The sequence below is a fragment of the Ailuropoda melanoleuca genome, chromosome 6, assembly GCF_002007445.2.
Source record: "Ailuropoda melanoleuca isolate Jingjing chromosome 6, ASM200744v2, whole genome shotgun sequence".
In the NCBI taxonomy this organism is placed as follows: Eukaryota; Metazoa; Chordata; class Mammalia; order Carnivora; family Ursidae; genus Ailuropoda; species Ailuropoda melanoleuca.
The window spans coordinates 63410660-63424631 of record NC_048223.1 but is presented as its reverse complement, the minus strand read 5'-3'; the positions used below and the strand labels follow the sequence as shown (position 1 = coordinate 63424631).

The 13972-nt window shown below is 37.0% G+C and overlaps 1 protein-coding gene across 2 annotated transcripts in view; it reads left to right on the top strand.

The window, feature by feature from the left end:
- The window catches only part of IPMK (inositol polyphosphate multikinase), a 44907-nt gene continuing 30935 nt past the window's right edge, over window positions 1–13972 (top strand). Inside the window, exons 1-2 of one of the 2 annotated variants that reach the window (XM_011237218.3) lie at window positions 1–569; window positions 12994–13088. In XM_011237218.3, the coding sequence (XP_011235520.1) occupies window positions 380–569; window positions 12994–13088 (285 nt within the window). In that variant the 5' untranslated portion in view covers window positions 1–379. The remainder of the gene's footprint in view (window positions 570–12993; window positions 13089–13972) is intronic. The other variant, XM_002929214.4, reaches the window with a different exon arrangement.

Sequence of the window (13972 nt, the reverse complement as noted above, 5' to 3'; positions counted from 1 at the left end):
ACTGGAGGACGGCGGGAGGGGGCGGGGGCGCAGGAGGTGGGGCCGCCGTCGCCGTCAGGGCCCCAGGGAGCGCGGGGCGCCGTCGCCGCCGCTCCTCCGCTCGGTTCCGTCTCCAGAGCTGCGCCGGCAACCGTAGCCGTACCGGCAGAGCAGCGGGAGTCGGGAGCCCCGCTCCGCCGAGAGTTGGGCAGGGGAGCGCCCGCGCCTCCGCGGCGTCATGGGCCCCCTTCCCGGGCCTCAACGGGCACCAGCCGCGGGAACCCCCGGGCCTCCTCGAGGCCGAGCCTGAGCGACCCTCGGGTTCTCCGGTTCCCCCTCCCTCCGTCTTATTTTTTCCCTGCTCCCGCTGCGGCTACGGCTTCAGCTTCAGCTCTCCGTTATGGCAACGGAACCGCCATCCCCCCTCCGACTCGAGGCGCCCGGCCCCCCAGAAATGCGGAGCCCACCGGTGAGCGAAGCCCCCCCCGAGGGCACCCCGAAGCCGGCAGGCGGCAGGCTCTGCTTCCTCAACGGCTGCGTGCCCCTCTCGCATCAGGTGGCCGGGCACATGTACGGGAAGGACAAAGTAGGTAAGTGGGGGTGGCGTGGGGCTCGCCGCTCCCCTTCCGCCTCTGGGAGCCCCCGGCCGGCGGAGGCAGCTTGGCTCTCACGGGCCGGGCTGGATTCTCCTCCGGTGTGCGCACAGCACCCCAGGCCTCTTCCGCTGGCCCCCCGAGCCTCGCGACCCATGCAGCAGAGGCTCGAAAGGGGGGAGATTTCTAGGGTGGGGGGAGTCAGGCCAGCAGCAGGAGGTGGCGAGGAGAGGAGTGCCTGGTCTCCCCAGGAGGGTGGTTGTTGATTGGAGACGGCGTTTTTAGTGAAAAATAGGAACTTACTGGACGGGGAAGTAAATTCTCCCCTGAGCACAAGGTCTATTTATTATAGGCGGGTAGCTATTGCACAAGAAAAGGAATGAAATGCAGATGATGCTAATCTAGTGCTTCTCTTCTGTGTGCGGCTTCATAGCTGGAGGGGAAGAAAAAACGTTGGGCTTATTTGATTGATTGATTGGCAACGCTTGTCCTGGCTTATCCAGGATCTTTCTCCCTATTCCCTTGAGAGGTTTTTCTGGTATCTCCTGGGTTTCTCAGGAGGCGTGGTTCCGGTAGTGCAGAAACTCGAATTCATGGTAGGAAATATACCCTGCTGTTACACTAGAAGGGTACACAGTTAAGACGTTCAGTTATTCTTGATTATCTTTTTAAGACTGTGTTGTGGCCTGTGTAACACATTTTGTGAGCCTACCACATTCAAAGCACAATACAGTCTATCGCAGTTGATTCTCTTGGTGATGTGAAAGTTCGAGTTTAGTAACCGTAATTCACCTAGTTTACTCACACTGGTTCTCCGGGCCATGATTACTTGGGGCATCTGATGTATGCGTATGTGAGTAGTAAAGATCTCAGACTTGGAAACCACTAGATACAGTTTGGTTTATGCTAGTAAAATGATTCAGGCTTAGGGTAGTAAGATAATACTGACATTTTTAGAAGAGTAACTGAGGCCAAGCCTGATTAAGTGACAAGCCTGAAGTCACACCGCTACTATGTGTTAGAATAGAGAAGCCAAGGGTCCTGCCTCAGAGCACTGTATTTTTCCACCGTGTATTGTTCTTGTGGATAACTCATCGAACAAAGATTTTTCAAAATGGGTAAGTGTTTGACTGTATGTATGTTATTTCTCAAAGAGCAACATTTCTTACTGCTTTTATCTTTACCTTTTCTTCTTTTGGTGAAAGTTAGGTGTTAATGATGATGTCATGTAGACTATGTGCCTTTGTCCCCACTGAATTGTGAGTTCCTTTAAGTTAGAGACCAAATCTGTTTATCCTTATAGCCTTGTACAGGGATTGGGGCTTAGTTAAATTGGGAAATGTTGAAAGAATGAAAACTGACAGTTCTTTTAGTACACACAGGCAAGGAAACATATTTCTCCAGGTGCTTAGCCTAGATGTAAGGAAACAATGTTCTTAAGATGCTTAGCACAGACACGTTCTTGTGTGTGTCTCTTCTGGTAGTGAAAGTTTGAGAGTAATTATGGAATTATTGTTAGTAGATTTATATTGCATACCTATTGATTTATTTTCATGAATTGTAGTGATAATATTCCTAATAATATTTTAGAAGCCTAAAAAAATAATTGTTTCCCCAAGGTTCCCTAGAAATCGACTCATCTGCAAAGGAAAATAGATAAACAAAAAATCCCGGCATAAACACAGTCTCAGTGGTGATTGTCATTTGAGAGTGTAACTACTGCTTATCAAGCATATTCACAAATGTACTCTAAATGTGACTTTATACCACTTTGCAAACAGTGGCTGAAAGAGTTGTCACCCATATTACCTAATTGAAGGAGTAGTTGAGATTCTAAACAAAGTCCTTAATTTTATTTATTATTGCATTCAATTTAAAATAAGCTTTTTAAAAAATCTTGTAAGATAGTCTTGACTAGGGATTGTCTTTGTATCACTAGTACACAATGCCTCAAACCTGTGCTAGCAACCTAATATTTTGTTGAATTTAATTCATAATTATTGATGCAACCTAGCATCTGTTGTTAATGAAAGGACACCTGAATGATGATAATCTTACCTATTCATAAAATGGATAACAAGATGGCCAGTAATTCAAAGTTCAAGAATTTATTATGTCTCTCTACTATCATAAATAACTTACAGTTGTAAAGTACATTGTATAGATTATACTTTGGTTTGGCTGTCAACTGAAATTCTCAGAATAAATTTTCTTAAAGACATTGTGTGGATATTTGTTTTGCTTTTTAAATTTTTTGTTACTATCATTAAGTAAGGGTTTTTCAATTTCGGATTGATATCTATCTTACCTATTTCCAAAAAGGAGTGATTGGCTTTGTTAAAGATTAAAAACATGGAACCAATTGCACAAAGGTACTTGAACATAAAAATAGATCTTGTAGCTGAGTAATAAGAATATGTTACAGTTCTTAGGAAGATCGGTAGGGGAAGAAAGGGATAAAGAAAGGGGGGGGTAATCAGAAGGGGGAATGAAGCATGAGAGACTATGGACTCTGAGAAACAAACTGAGGGCTTCAGAGGGAAGGGTGGGGGAATGGGATAGACCGGTGATGGGTAGTAAGGAGGGCACGTATTACATGGTGCACGGGTGTTACACACAACTAATGAATCATCGAACTTTACATTGGAAACCGGGGATGTACTGTATGGTGACTAACATAATATAATAAAAAAAATTAAAAAAAAAGAATATGTTACAGTTCTGCTATCAGAGTTATATTTTGTGGTCCTCACTGAAATATGATTTCAATCTTTTTTCTAAGAATACGAAGTGTTCGTTTTTTTTATTGTAAAAGCAGTATGTAATCTTTTAGGAAAAAAATTCAAACAGTGTAATAGTACCCTTCCACCTACTCTTCCTCTCCAGAGGTAGTCACTGCTAACTATTCCCGGTGCATCCTCTCAGGTTTTTGTTTCTGGGCACATATGTAAACACATGAACAGAACTCTAATTTTTTGTACAAATATATCAGCAACTTTTTGTTTTCATTCTGTATTATGTGGTGTATCCATATTTTTGTATTCATAATACACTTTATTCTTTTTAAAAAAACTGTCGTATTCCATAGTGTGAATGTATCATAATTTATTCCTCTAGTGGTAGATTTTTATATATTCACAATTTTTTTGCTATTATAAATAATGTATTAAACATTTTGAACATTATAGTATACCTTACACATTGTGCAACATTTTCTATAGGGAGGTTTCACAAAAGTATAATTGCTGTCAATTTAAGTTCCCAAAGTTCACCTGTTAGCATGAAATCCTTTTTCTGTTTCATTATTTAACATGTACCATTAATTTCTTTCAAAATTCCTTAAAGTTTCAAACAAATAGTTGAAATCTTGTGTTTGCTTCCTGATCTAACTGAGGATATAGAAATGAGGTTGTCTGGGTAAAAGAAGGATTTCAACTGGTGTTGTCTATTTTGGCTTATGGTCCATTTTATTAGATAGTTCTGAAACTAATTGACTTAAAATATTACAGAGAAGTTGCAAGGACAATACAGAGGATTTAACATTTTGTGGAGTTTCTTTATGCATATTATTTATTTTGGGGGAACTATTTGAAGATAGGTTGCATATATCTTGTCCCTTTACACATTAATACTTCAGTGTGTAATTCTGTAACCATGGCAAATATAGGAAATTTAACAGTGATATAATGCTTTAATCTATAATCCATATTACAGTTTTCTCAGCTGTTCTGATAATGTCTTTTATCATATTTGTTTTTCTCAGTCCAGGGTTTAGTTCAGGATCATTTATTGCATTTAGTTGTCATGTCTCTGAGAATCCTTGAATTTATAACAGCTCCTCAGCCTTTATCTTTTATGACATTGTCATTTTTTTAAGACTACAGGCTATTTTATGAAATCTTCTTTAATTTGGATTTCTGATGGGTTGTTATGGTAAGATTCAGGTGATGCATTTCTGACTTGAATATTATACAAGTGTGTTCTCCTCAGGGTATCACATCTGGAGGTCTGGAATGTCCATCTGCCCTTTATTAGTGATACTAATTTTGGTTATCTGGTCCAGTTGTGGTCTGGCTTCTCCGGTATGTAGTTAATATTTTTCACTTTGCAACTAATAAGCTGTTGGCGGAGAGACACTTTGAGATCATGGACATATCCTGCTCCTCTTCACCCTTCACCCCTAGATTTGGCATCTATTGATGATTTTTGCCTGAAGCAGTGTTTACTCTGAAAGTTGAAAAATTGTGATTTTTCTCCCCAGTTCTATCACTACCTCTATTTAACAGTCAGCATTCTAAGAACTAGCCCTCCCTTTACTCCAATATGTATGTCCTATTTTATTAATAGTATGGACCCATAGATTCTTATTTTATGAAGTGTCATGACCCATTATAGAACATACTTATTTTCGTGTTCAAATTGTACCAGATTTGGTGAGTGGGAGCGCTTCCTTCCTGTCACAAGTTATTTTAGACTTATACTTTCCTTTCTCAATTCTAGAACCAGCAATTTCTCCCAGGAGCCCTGGTTCGTTTTCAGTGGTAAATGGTATTTTGAAACCAAGATCTGGGTGCTAGATGTGCTCATTGCCATTGGAGTGTTATTGCTTCCTGGCCTTTTCAAAGAAGATAATTGAGAAGAATGTATAAATATTTAGAAATCATAATTTCATACTGATGTTCCCGATTTCATTCCAGCACCAGAGTCCTGTCCTGTCCTCTTCCTTTCCTTTCTCCTTTCCTTTCCTTTCCTGATTCTAAATTTGTATTTCTCATCTACCTCAGTGAGAACCCTGGCTCCCAACATTATTGTTTTTTTGTGTGTGTGGATTTTTTGGTTTGTTTGTTTTGCTTGTTCTTGTAATTTTCAGAATTTCTATACCCGTACTATTGCAGAAAACAAACCTAGAATAAAGATTCAAAATGAGATTCCCTTATACTAGGGGTGTGTGGTTGGAAATTCTTCAAAAGCTATTGGATTAGGGTTTTCTGGCTTTTTTTTTTTTTTTTTTTGGTTATTTTTACCCCCTCTTCTCTAAGGTAATATTATTTATTTGAAAAGCAGCTGGATTCATTTGTTTGTGTTTAAATTCAGTTCCCTCCCTTCATTTTTATTTAATTATGTATTTTTGAATGCTTATAAAATTAACAGGCTTCCAAAAGTCAGAACTTTACAGAGAGATGTATCAAAAAAGTGTCACTCCATTTCTGTCACTCCACCCATTTCTCAACACACCTTGTAGGTAACCAGTTTCATTGTTTTCTGATTTATCCTTGCTAAGTTATTGTTGCAAAATTAAGCAGATCTATATAAATTTTCATATTTTTCTTTCTGACACAAAAAGTACTATGCTATATATACTGCTTTGCACTTCACATTTTAAACTTAATATTTTAGAAATCAGTAGTATCAATTCATAGAGTGCTTCCTCATCCTTTTTAACAACTCAGTTGTACTCCATTGTGCATGTATACCCCAGTTTTTTCAGTCATTTTCCTGGATTTGCTTTTGGACTTGTATTTATTTCCATTGATTTATTTGTTTGTTATAGCAGTAATATCTCATTGTCTTAATTCAGTGAGGAATTGAGTCTTGATGTATGGTAGAGTAAGCATCCTGTTTTCTTTTTCAAGATTGTCTTGATGATTTCTGGTCCTTTGCATTTCCATATAGATTTTAAATCAACTCGTAATTAATTACCAAGAAAAGGTAAGATTTTTGTCTGCTTTGAGTCTATAGGGTGCTTTGGTGAAAATCGATTTCCTTACAATACTTGCATCTTCTAATATATGAACATAGTAGATCTTTCCATTTATTTAGGCCTTCTTAAATTTCTCTTAGTCATAGTTCTCAGTGTAGAGGTCTTACGCAACATTCACTAGATTTTCCCCAAGTATTTGATGCTACTGTAAATTGTACTGCCTTTTTAAATAATTTTTATTTTATTTTGGAAAAATTTCAAACTTAAAAGTTGTAAGAATAGTATAATCAATTAATGTATACCATTCATCTAGCTTTACCTTTTATTAAAATTTGCCACATTTTCTTTATCACTCTCTCTACTTGATAATGATTTTGCAGAACCCTTTAAGATTAAATTTGCAGGCATCATGACCCCTTTTCCTCTAAATAATTAAATAACTCCTAAAAATGACAACATTTTCTTACCTAACCATGGTAAAATGATCAAATTGAGAATATTTAACATTAGGCTTTTGTCATTTTTTCTATAATATCCTTAGTAGCAATTTCCCCCCATCTAAGACTGCACGTTGCATTTAGTTGTTAGGACTCTTTAGTTACCTGTCATTTGGAGCAGTTTTTCATTTTTTTCTTTATATTTCATAACTATGAAATATTTGAAGAGTATAAGCATGGCTTTTTTGGAACATCCTTTATATTTGTTGCTTTCCTATCATTAGATTCAGATTAATGCATTTTTGGTCAGAATACTATATGAATTATGTTGTGTTCTTGAAACATCATATCATAAAGCACAGGATGTCAGTTGCATTACTGGTGCCGACATGACTTTGATCACCTGGTTAGGTGATACCTGCCAAGTTTTCCACTGTCAAGTTTTCATTTTTCCTGTTGTAATTAAGTAATTTGAGAGGAATGAAGAGACTGTTTGAGACTGTTAAAATCCTGTTCCTCATCACAGTTTTCACCCAGCATTACAAGCATCCATTGACAGTATTTGACCAACTTACTACTGCGGTAGTTGCAAAATGGTAATATTCTAACTCTGCCATTCCTGTTGAATTTGTTAGTTGGCGTTCTGCTTTAGGGAATTGTAGATTTCCCTTCTCTCTCTCTCTCTCTCTCTCTCTTGCTTTCTTTCATTATAAGGATTTTGCAGACTTCAGTCAATGGGTCTTATCCATTATTGTTACTGCTTATCTTGATGCTCAGATTGTCCCAAATTTGGGCTGTGGAAGCTACTTCAGGCTAGCTCCTTGGTCTTTTCAATGTTTCCCATTTTTCTTTTAAAGCATTTTCTCACTTTCTAGCATACATAAAAAATGTTCTGTGTTTATCTTGTACTTTCTGTGTTCCAGCCCTGGAACAGGCTTACTTTTCTTCAAGAACCTGGTTCCTTTAGGGATAAATGGTATTTAAAAACCAAAGTATGGGCACCAGGTATACGCATTGCTCCTTGGGTGTGGTTGCTGTTTGTCCTTTCAGCAGATTGGACTAAGAAATACATAATTTCATATTTTTAAAAATTTGTGTTCATACTTATAATTTTTTTAAAAAGATTTTATTTATTTATTTGACAGAGGTAGAGACAGCCAGCGAGAGAGGGAACACAAGCAGGGGGAGTGGGAGAGGAAGAAGCAGGCTCATAGCAGAGGAGCCTGATGTGGGGCTCGATCCCACAACGCCGGGATCATGCCCTGAGCCGAAGGCAGACACCTAACCGCTGTGCCACCCAGGCGCCCCTATACCTATAATTTAAACCTAATACCACAGGGTTGTTCTTTACCTTTCCCTGTTCTATATTTACATATCCCTTCTTTCTCATTGAGAATTCTGTCTTACCCAAAACATCAATATATTTACTCATATTGAAATATTTAGACTAACTTTGCTTTCCTGGAATAAGTCCACATGGTCATGATAAGTTATCCTGTATATATTGCTGGATTAGGTTTACTGATGTGTCATTAAATATTTTTATGACTGTGTTCATTTGAGATAACTGTCTATAATTTTCTTATAAGTCTTTGTTGGGTTTTTTTTTTTTAATTTTATTTTATTATATTGTGTTAATCACCATACAATGTGCTGGTTTCATAAAATTAGTGGGGAAATGTTCATCACTTTTCTGTTTTCTGAAAAAATTTGGTAGGAATGCTATTATCGTTTTCTGTAAATGTTTGATAGAATTTACTTTTGAACCCATTTTGCCCTATAATTATCTCAAGAAGTTTAAAATTATGAATTCAGTGTTCTTCATAGACATAGGGCAACTCAGAGTTTTTACTTCATGTGTTTTAATAATTCATGTGTAAAGGAATTTATTCATTTTATTTAAGTTGGATTTATTGGTATGAAGTTCATAATTGTCTTATGCCTTTAATGCTTATAGCATTTATAGTGATAATCCCATCTTTCATTTATTCCTAATAATGGTAATTTATGTTTTTTTCTTGATCCATTGAGCTAGAATTTTATCAGTTTTATTGATCTCAGAGAATCTTTTTCATTTTTTTTTTCTGTTGTCATTCTTATTTCATTGTTTTTGTTTTTATTTGCTCCTGTCTTTCCACTTATTTTGGGCTAATATATTACTTTTTTCTAGCATCTTAAGTTGGAACCTTTTTTTCTTTTCTTTTTTCTAATACGAGCATTTAAAACTACTCATTTTCCTCTAAGTACTAAGCAGTATTTCAGGTGCATTTCACAAATTTTGTTACGTTAGTTTTCATTATCATTTAGTTAAAAAATATATTTTTTTAAAGATTTTATTTATTTATTTGACAGAGAGACAGCCAGTGAGAGAGGGAACACAAGCAGAGGGAGTGGGAGAGGAAGAAGCAGGCTCCCAGCGGAGCAGGGAGCCCGATGTGGGGCTCGATCCCAGCACCCTGGGATCAGGCCCTGAGCCGAAGGCAGACGCTTAACGACTGAGCCACCCAGGCTCTCCTAGTTAAAAATATTTTTTATCCGTGGATTAATTACAAGTGTGTTTACTTCTCATTTCTTTGGTATTTTCCCAAATATCTTGTTATTTCCATTATGGGCAGAGAATATTCAATCCTTTTAAATTTCAACTTGTTTTTTTTTATCATTCAGCACATGGTCAGTCTTGATAAATGTTTCATCTGTACATAAAAAAAATGTGTATTCTGTTGGATATAGCATACTGTACGTGTCAGTGTGGGTAAGTTGTTTGATACTGTTTGGCTTTATGTGTCACTACTGATGTTCTGTATGCTTGTTTTATCAATTATTGAGAGAGTAATTGCAGGTTTGTCTATCTTCTTGCTTCTGTCAGTTTTTATTTCATGTATTTTGAAGCTCTTATTAGGTATACACATTTAGGATTGCTGTGTCTAAATGAATTGACTTATCATTATGAAATGTCCTTTTTACATATAACATTCCTTTTTCTTGAATTCTATGTCTAATATTAACATAGTCTGATATATAGTAATATTAATATGTTAACTTTCTTATGAATGGTACTTGCTAGTATATTCTTTTTTCTCATCCTTTTACTTTTAACTCATCTGTGTCTTTATATTTAAAATGTCTAGGAGTTTGTATTTTCTATCCTATTTAGAATTCCCTGGCTCTGTATTTTTAGGTTTTTCATTAGTTTTAGAACACTTTAGACATTGTCTTGTCACGTATTTCCTCATACCCTGTCATTTAAGACTTTTTTCCCTTCATCTTTTTCAATAACTTGTTTACATAATTGAGATTATATACAATATGTAATCATTTTAGCATGTTTGAATTTCTCATGTCATACATTTTTTCTAATAAAAGCAGTGAGTTTATTATAGAAACTTCTGGAAAAAGTTACCAAAAAAGAAGTAAAAATTACCTAGAATGTTCTAGCCACAGATAGAAATTTTAACATGCATTTATTTTACATAGTTGTAATCCCACTAACTACATAATTTTTTTGTTGTGGTAAAAAACACAGTAAATTTACCATATTAACCGTTTTAAGGATACAGTGCAGTAGTACTAACTATACAAACATTTTTGTGCAACATATCTCTTAGAACTTTTTCATCTTGCAGAAGTGAAACTCTGTATTCCTTGAAAAACAAATCCCCCTCTCCCTCCTTCCAGTACCTGGAAACCAGCATTGTAATTACTGTTTCTAAGAGTTTGACTACTTTAGATACCTTATATAAGTGGAATCATGCAGTATTTGTACTTTTGTGACTGTGTCATTTCACTTAACATACGCCTTCAAGGTTCATCCATGTTGTAGCATGGAGTAAAGAATTGCCTTCTATAAGACTGAAAAATATTCCATTATATGTATATACTACATTTTTTTAAAATCTTTCATCTGTTGATGGACATTTAGATTACTTCGACTTCTTGGCTATTGTGGATAACGGCTACAATGAACATGAGTGTGCCTTTTATTTTTTCTAGGATTCTAATAGTTATCTTAGACTGTTTGATGTTATTCCACAGATCTTAGATGCTTTCTTCTAATTTTTTCCACTCTTTTTTTTTTCTGTTTGTGTTTCAGTGTGGGTAATTTCTGTTGACCTGTCATCAAATTCCCTGCTTTCTTTCTCTTCTATATTATGTCTACTGATGAGGCCACAGAAAGCATATTTTTGTCTCTTTACTCTTTTTCATTTCTTTTTTTTAAATTAAATTTATTTTTTTATTTATTAGAGAGAGTGAGCAAGAGAGGAGAGCACAAAGAGGGTAGGGGGAGTACAGACTCCCTGCTGAGCAGGGAGCCTGATGTGGAACTGGATCCCAGGACCCTGGGATCATGAGCTAAGCTGAAGGCAGACGCTTAACCGACTAAGCTACCCAGGTGCCACTCCGTTTTTCACTTCTAACATTCCATTTGACTCTTACAATTTCTGGGCTGAAATTCCCCATCTTTGCATGCATGTTATTTACCTTTTCTATTACAATCTTTAACATGTTAATCGTGGTTATTTTAAGTTCTTTGATAATTCTGACATCAGTGTTTTTTCCCTTGCTTTTTCATATGTTTTGTAATTTTTTATTAAATTCTAGACATCACATGTGAGACCGAAGGCAAACAGTATTTATGACTGAAATGAATATGCCTCTTCTGCTAGGCAGTTAGTGTTGGTGATTGAGCCAGTCTAGTCAGGAATAGAGCCAAGTTTGAGTTTTGTTGTTATACTTACTTTCTGTTATGAACTGAATGTTGTGTTGCCCCAGATTCATACACTAAAAGAACAACCTTCAATGTGTTTGTATTTGGAGAGGGTCTTTATGGAGGTAATTAAGATTAATGAGGGCATAAGGGTGAGCCTGATCCAAAAGGATAAGTGTCCTTATAAAAAGAGACATGAGAGAATACGTTTTCTCTCTCACTGCCTCCACCTTGTGAGGACAAAATGAGAAGGCAGCTGTCTTCAAGCCAAGAAGAAAACTCGCATCAGGAGCTGATAGGCTGTCATCTTGATCTGTGACTTCTAGCCTCTAGAATTGTGAGAAAATAAATTTTTGTTGTTTAAGCCTCGTGGTCTACGGTATTTTATTATGGAAGATGGAGCAGACTAATAATACCTTCAGTGCACCAGAAGCTTGCAATTTTTCTGTTGTAATCTTTTGTTTAGAGTGGGGTTGCTTTGCCAGAGGATTTTTCTCAACATTCCTGTTTAGCCCTTTTATGTCTTCCTTGTGCACTCATACTTCAGAGATAGTTTTTCTCCATGCTCATGCCTTTTCCCCAAGTGTAGATTACTGTTGCTTATTACTTGGTGATTACTAGCCTGATGCAAGGCTCTGAGGGGGTGTTTCTTGCTGTCTTGGTCCAGCTTGTGAATATTAGGTAGGCCCTATGACCCTGAGTCTTGGGATGGGGTTTTTAGGTTTCTGTATCTTAGGTGAAAGTAGAAGCCCAGAATTTTTTTTCTGACCAATTCTTTTCTCCTTCTGATACTTACTTGAGCCCTATTGTGTCCTAACACATGATTTTGTGAAATCTCAATATTTGAAAATTTTAAGATTTTAGCATATAAATTTGGCAATGAGTCTTCCTGGTATAGGGACAGGACCAGTGCTGGTACATATGTGATGGCTTTAGGAAAAAGCTCCTCCATTGAGCGGGCTGATTATGAGAAGTTGCCCCTTCCAGTTCCAGGCTTGGTGTCTGATTTCAGTCCCCACTTTTCCCAGTGGCTATTTGCCCTCATACTATCTGTACATAGTGCATCTGAATCAGGAAAAATTTTTACTTGCTTTCTTATAATAAATGAGAGAAACTTATAAAAAAGTTACAAAATAGGAAATTCATATAGTCCCACCTTAACATGTATGTTTTTTTCTGTTTACAAGAGTGGAATCAGTTTACAAGAGTGGAATCAGTTTACACTACTTCTTTTAACTTCTTGTTTAGCTATAAATTACTTTCTTCCAGAAAGATGATTACTTAAGAATTTCTATAAAATTTAGAAATACAGTCTAAATTTATTAGAAAGTCTGAGAGGGCTCTAGGGGGAGTAGTAGTTCAAGACAATAAAACCACACTTCAGAATTTGTGTTCTGGTGCTTTGCATATAACAAGCACTGAAATGTATTGGGAATGTTAAAATTTCTGAAATAAGGAAAACAAACCCCTTAGTTTTTATGAAAGTGGTTTATCGGTAACTTTAGGAACACATCTATCCTGTGATGAAAGGTGTACTATTATCAAAGCATTAAAAAATAGCTGATTTTTGTTCTGTAGGTATCCTGCAGCATCCAGATGGCACAGTTTTGAAACAGTTACAACCACCTCCAAGGGGTCCAAGAGAGCTGGAATTCTATAATATGGTAAGTGAGGTAAGATTTGTTTCATTGTATTCAGCTTTTCATAGTTTTCTGATGCTAGGTAAGAAATACATTTGACAGTATGTCCTGGTATATTGTGTATGTGACTGAAACAAAAGCTTTATGAAATACAATGCTTACCTTTACTGATATAGTCTAGTATTTTCCACTGCACTTCATTTTAAGATTTTATTTATGAGCTGGGGAGGCAGAAGGGCAGAGGGAGAGGCTCTCTAACAGACTCTGTGCTGAGTGAGGAGCCCAACTCGGGGCTTGATTTTATGACCCTGAGATCATGACCTGAGCTGAAATCAAGAGTCAGCTGCCCAACTGACTGAGCCATCGAGGTGCCCCTGCTCTACTTCATTTTCTTAAAGATCCTTATTCTGATCTGCTAAATTGATTTCAGTTAATGGATTTTTGACCTACATTTTAAAAACCCCTTAACTGAGAGCACATTTGTATTTCTTGGAAGTGCTGAGTTTAAATAAGTGTTTTTTATTTTTACTAAGGATTTTTTTAGAACCTTAAATGTGCCAGTGTGTACTGTGAATCTCCAAGTGTGGAGAGGGGGAAAGGGCTTACTTAACATTTAATTAACTCTGTGACTAGGATATTTCATATGAATGGAGTTATACAATATGTATGTAGCTTATTTTGTTTAGCATAGTGTTCTTTTTTTTTTTTAAGATTTATTTACTTAGGGGCGCCTGGGTGGCACAGCGGTTAAAGCGTCTGCCTTCGGCTCAGGGCGTGATCCCGGCGTTATGGGATCGAGCCCCACATCAGGCTCCTCCACTATGAGCCTGCTTCTTCCTCTCCCACTCCCCCTGCTTGTGTTCCCTCTCTCACTGGCTGTCTCTATCTCTGTCGAATAAATAAATAATAAAAAAAAA